Raw genomic sequence first — 5,311 nt, forward strand, 5'->3', positions numbered from 1 at the left:
GCGCATAATGTGTAATAAATATTACATTTTATATCTTTGGTATTATCTATCTGTAGCTTATATGAAAAATTATGTAATTCAATGGTTTTGATTCTTATATGATTTCATTAAAAATAAATCTGGAGTTAAATTTAAAAGTTTAAAAACTACTAATTACTGATACAAACGTATGAAATGAAAATACCGTGAGTTATACGTTCACCGTATCACACATTGATAACAATTGATAAAGTTTGATCAGTTTTCCTTATTGTTACAAATATCAAGTAATAGGGCGATACTATTAAAATGCATGTGAATTAAGCAGAAGCATTACTATCACCGGAAAGATTCTCCATTGGATTGTTAGCCAATGGATCCAATTCTGCGAATAAATCCAACCACGAGTTACCTTTCTGCTTTCCAGTCTTATTCTTTTTCTATGAAAAGAATTTTGCGATATATTAATCATGCGACATATTCGCATTATTACTGTTGAACGCAGTTCGCGAGTACTTACTTTATCATCCGCGTTACTAACGGTGCTCTTCTGTCCCATACCTAATGCAGCATCTCCTAGACTCTGTTTCAAAATGCTTGGCGGTAGAAAAGTGTCATGTGATATGCCTTCCCAGTCATTGTTCGTGGATTGTTGCTTATCATTCAGGATTTCATCGAAAAGCGCTGCGCTTTCGGAAGCCAATAAATTCAACGATTGCTGTTGTCGAGCCTCGGATGATAAGGGAGACAAATCAGTCAAATTAAAATCGGTATTGCATTCTTCAAATATATCCATTACTGATTTCTGTTCTTCGGAGCTTTTACTAAATACAGTGTTGGTTTTCTCGGTTTTATTAACCGATTGTTCAGTACTATTGGACGCATCTTTTTCCAGGATAAGATTTCCAAAGAACTCCTCGAGACTTTTATCTGTATCGTTGGTATTATGCACGATTCCGTTTTTCGAAGAATGTGTACCCGTATCCAAATGTATCAGTGTATCCTTTGACTCATTTTCTATGTCCAAGAGCTTTTCATCTTTTTTATTTTTCTCCGATGTGCTTTCTGAATTTGCGGTAGCCTCTTGAGCCTCCTCAACATCATCGTGATAGTCCATGTCGAAAAATGGTAATCTGTAAAGAACAATATCGTGAAAATGACATAGTATTTTCTTTCATTTTTTAACTCACTTATCCTTGTCTTCTAAATCGTCATCACCACCAGTTTCCTGTGCCAATTTACTGGAGGTTTCAACCAGTTCTCGCACAACTGTGAAATCGTAACGTTGATAGCCTTTGAAGCTGTTGGCTATTGTGGAATATGCTTGTGCAGATTTCTTTGTGAAATTCAGGAGTGTAGTTTGATATAAAACTAAGGCATGACTGAACATGTTACACCTTGCCGCCGCCAGTAAATCAACCTTCTGAAGACAGTCAAGGGCTAGATTGTCAAAAACTATTTTTCCCCTAAATTGTAACATACATATGGTATATAAATTTCTTACAATATTTTGTGAATATGTAATTAAATCCAATTTATAAAAATGAGAACAAAAAAGTTATTGTTTAATTTAAACAGTGTAATAATTTAAATAATAAGATTAAATTTATGATTGTACTTTATATTACATGAATATATAAAATATATAAAACCTACTGCTTAACACGTGCTTGAACTTTTTTATATTTTTCCAGTTGTTTGGACGTGTCTGGATCTAAATCGTGAGAAATATTTTTCATCCATGATAGAGCAGCTCTGTATTCCGTACGGGCCTTTTCCATCGCTTGCACATTTTGCAATGTATCTTCAATAGCTCTTTGCCTAAATGTTTCTACTTCTTGATACAATCGACCCAAAGGAGCTCTCAATGCAAGCCTCTGCTGACTAGAGTAAGACAGAGATTTGCCGACTGCTGACATCATCTTGCCGGCGCGAGTTTTGTCTTGCTTTCCGGCATCTTTCAAGAAACGTCCCATTCCATTTTCCTCCTGGGCTAAATCTAAACAGGTTAAATTATCTCGTTATCACAATTTCTTAATAGTACAGTTTATTTTAAAGAAGAAAATACCATAACAGTATATATATATATCCTATGATAATTAATACAGTTATTTTATATTAGAAATTGTGTTAGAACGCACTGCATAATCTTTCTTGGTATTTATCAATAACTCTTTGTAAGTACGAACAGGAATCTTGGATACTACGGAACAATTCTAGCTTTGCATCCAGCTCAGCATCCGAAGCAACTATACACTCATCCTCCTTTTTCCCTAATTTCTGGGACAAAGCCTGCTTTCTCACCCAGAACTGGTATTGCATTTTTATGATGGCAGAGTCGTCATGCATAGACTTTTGAACCCAGCAATCAAAGGCATTCCCTGATATGCCCGATGCACCTCTGTTACTGCATGCATGGTATAAAGAAGTTTTGTAAGTTTCTCGTTAAACGTGATAGTGATTAGTATAAGAGTTGCATGCAAATTTCAACAAGAAAAACAGTATTCCCATTGTTAATAAAAAATTAGTCAGATAATATATATTATTTAAAACAGATACTTTCTTTTACAGATGTTAAATCATTAGTTCTACTGATAATGCAAATATATGTGTTTCCTTTTCCTGACCAAAAAAGGATGGAGAGAGAAGAAAATTTATAAACTTCATAGGCAATTTATCAATCATACAAGGAGAAAGAATACATAATGTTTTTTGGAGACAAGAGGGAGATAGACTTACAAGGCTTACGGAGAAGTTAAATAATCAATTTTGTGCGATATCTATTAATAACACGAAGAGATGCAAACTACCATATTGATTCAGTATAGTAGATATGAATTTAGACTGGTAACGACATGGTCGCCGTCGGTCGTGTCCTGTTCAGCGAGACCGACACGGCTCGAGCCACGACGATGGTGGGATCGGACGAGATTGAGAAAAGAACGAAGGAGATACTTACTAAGCATTCATAACGGAAGACCCGCTGATACGCCACGATGTGCGCGCGTGTGGGTTACACGTTAATGTTTACAACCGCGGAGTGTAAGGCTCCAGGTCGCCGTGTGTGCGTACTATACCGTTGCTCGACCGCGTAATCACATAGTGCACGCGCGTACCGTTCCACACACGATTGCATTCGTAATGCGCTACGTGTTAACAATCGGGACGAAAATCGGAGCGTTTTTCTACTTGACAGCTCGGACGAGAAAGCCACGAAGGCTAGTTCATCACATATGGCGAGCGATTATCAGTCGTCAACCAATGGGCGATGAGATGCTCGTGATTGGTTGGCCAACGCGATAAAAAAAAAAGGATAAATTAATCGTTATTATCGCTGATCGCATGAAGCAACAAATCTGCAGCGAATGATATCTCGCGGAGTTTAGAACCTTGACCAGGTTTTATGATGATGATTTTATGAGTATAATACATAAATAGATGGATAAAATAAAGTTTGTTCTTTTTTATTTCCCGTACAGCACAGAAACATTACAGCAACATTGTAGAAATATTTTATTGTAAGATTGCAACATTGCAAAAATATTGCAAAATATTGCTGCAATATTTCAGTAATAAAGCGTTTTGTCCATTAAGCTGTGTTCACAATGTCTTCATAGAATTTTGATTTTAATATAAAATTAAAATAAAATTAGCAACGAAAGTGAACCTTAATGCATATACGGATATAATTTATATGTACAGCCGGTCACAGAAAAGTTGCAACATTTTTCTTTCGATGGATTTCAGAATGCAGCTTGCTCACCGAGCTATTGGCTCTTATTTGTGGATCCATGAATAAGACCAATCGCTCGGTGAGCAAGCTGCATTCTAAAACTCATCGAAAAAAAGCAACTTTTCTGTGACCGGCAAGTATGCGAACGCTGAGCAAAGACTCGGAATGGTAAACAAAGCAATAATTGTATCTAGCAATAGGTGTCTTCTAAGAGATGACGTTGCAATAAGTTAGATAAGGACAGATGAATGCGTTTGAGCGAGACAACGATATATAATAAGTACAAATGAATAAAAGATGTCACTACTACCGAATTTAAAATAGTTTTATTGATAATACAGACGGCTCCAGCATCCCTTAAGGAGATCCTGGTCTGATCAGTGATAAGTGAAGCTCGAACTCCGACGAAATTACCAGAGGGCGCACCGCGCGCCGCGCATCAACATGTTTTATATACTATCCCATCAATATCTCATGCAACCTATGATACACGCAGTCGCACATTCGTGTCAATTTTCGTATAACAAATTCGTCGCGATAAAGCGTCTAAATCGAATTCTAAGAACTCGACATTGTTTGTTCGTGTAAACTATGTGTTTGGAAATCACTATTTCGTACGTACAGGTTGCAAAGCTTTCATATCAAGCAAATGTCACGATTTGACAGCTGAGACGCCATGTTACATTAAGAAATAATAAAAAATAAGAACAGAGATTGGACTGCGCGATCCTATCTAAGTAATATATATATATATATATATATATGGTCGACAAAAATGAGAGAAAGAGAGAGAGAGAGAGAGAGAGAGAGAAATATGCATCGTGGAAGACGGTCAATCTTTATCTCTTTCCACTCAACGATATAACGAGAGAGAAAATGAGGAGATTGGCCGTCTTCCGTCAGTCCGTCTCTCTCATTTTTGTCGACTATACTACTTAGGCCGGTATTTATAGTTGATTCTTATTTCAAGACCGTCTTACATAATGTCTTAAGACGCTAATGCGGCTCTCTGATTGGTTCGTGACTTCTTAAGACCGTATTTAAGACGGTCTTGAATATAAGATGTGACTATGAATATCGGTCTTAGATAGGATCGCGCAGTCTATTCTTTGTCTTCGGTAAAAAATATATCAATTTTAAAATTTTTAATCGTTCTTGACGTAGATTTTACTTCCCTTAAAGAGTACGTACTGTACTTAAAGGAAGAGACTTAAAGAATACGAATCGAGGCCGGTAACATAAAAACTTGTTTCCTAGATGCCAAACTTTTTTTTTTAAATAAAAAAAGGACCGGTATTTGACCAGATGATCTTAGTATTAAAAAAAAAAAAAAAGAAATGCGCAGGACACGAATGACCTAGACGTGTGTATTAAGGGTTAATTAATTTGTCACATGGGAACGTGAAGTGCCTAAGCATTGTTTTTCAACGGTCGTGATCGAAATTTATCGGTCAAGTTAAACAGTATAAAAACAACGAATCTGTGCAAGGTAAGCAATAGAGAGAGAAAGAGAGAGAGAGAGAGAGAGGAGAGAGGGAGAGGGAGTGAGGGAGGGGGGAAGAGAGGGGAGTGAGAGGGATTGATTGGTTTTATTAGCTT

General features: G+C 36.7%; 3 protein-coding genes across 6 annotated transcripts in view; 2 read left to right on the top strand and 1 right to left on the bottom strand.

The window, feature by feature from the left end:
* The window catches only part of LOC108747294 (armadillo repeat-containing protein 8-like), a 6,381-nt gene extending 4,649 nt beyond the window's left edge, over nucleotides 1-1,732 (top strand). Inside the window, exon 9 of the mRNA XM_018484686.1 lies at nucleotides 1,674-1,732. The gene's annotated coding sequence lies outside the window, so the exon portion shown is untranslated. The remainder of the gene's footprint in view (nucleotides 1-1,673) is intronic.
* On the bottom strand, nucleotides 14-3,323 carry LOC108747295 (islet cell autoantigen 1). Of its 4 annotated transcripts, none has more exons than XM_018484687.1 (6): nucleotides 2,939-3,323; nucleotides 2,121-2,386; nucleotides 1,636-1,978; nucleotides 1,170-1,445; nucleotides 500-1,112; nucleotides 14-419 (listed from the first exon to the last, which is right to left on the bottom strand). In XM_018484687.1, the coding sequence occupies exons 1-6, from the start codon at nucleotides 2,947-2,949 to the stop codon at nucleotides 300-302; spliced, it is 1,629 nt and encodes a 542-aa protein (XP_018340189.1). In that variant the 5' UTR covers nucleotides 2,950-3,323; the 3' UTR covers nucleotides 14-299. The 4 variants fall into 4 exon arrangements, with proteins under 4 accessions (XP_018340189.1, XP_018340190.1, XP_018340191.1 ...); XM_018484688.1 differs by having other exon boundaries at nucleotides 2,719-3,320; XM_018484689.1 differs by lacking the exon at nucleotides 2,121-2,386 and having other exon boundaries at nucleotides 2,939-3,312.
* Nucleotides 3,324-4,166: 843 nt separating this feature from the next.
* Nucleotides 4,167-5,311, top strand: part of LOC108747269 — a 9,677-nt gene continuing 8,532 nt past the window's right edge. The window contains exons 1-2 of the mRNA XM_018484648.1: nucleotides 4,167-4,326; nucleotides 4,877-5,201. The gene's annotated coding sequence lies outside the window, so the exon portion shown is untranslated. The remainder of the gene's footprint in view (nucleotides 4,327-4,876; nucleotides 5,202-5,311) is intronic.

Source organism: Trachymyrmex septentrionalis, unplaced genomic scaffold, assembly GCF_001594115.1.
Source record: "Trachymyrmex septentrionalis isolate Tsep2-gDNA-1 unplaced genomic scaffold, Tsep1.0 scaffold197, whole genome shotgun sequence".
NCBI classification, from domain to species: Eukaryota; Metazoa; Arthropoda; class Insecta; order Hymenoptera; family Formicidae; genus Trachymyrmex; species Trachymyrmex septentrionalis.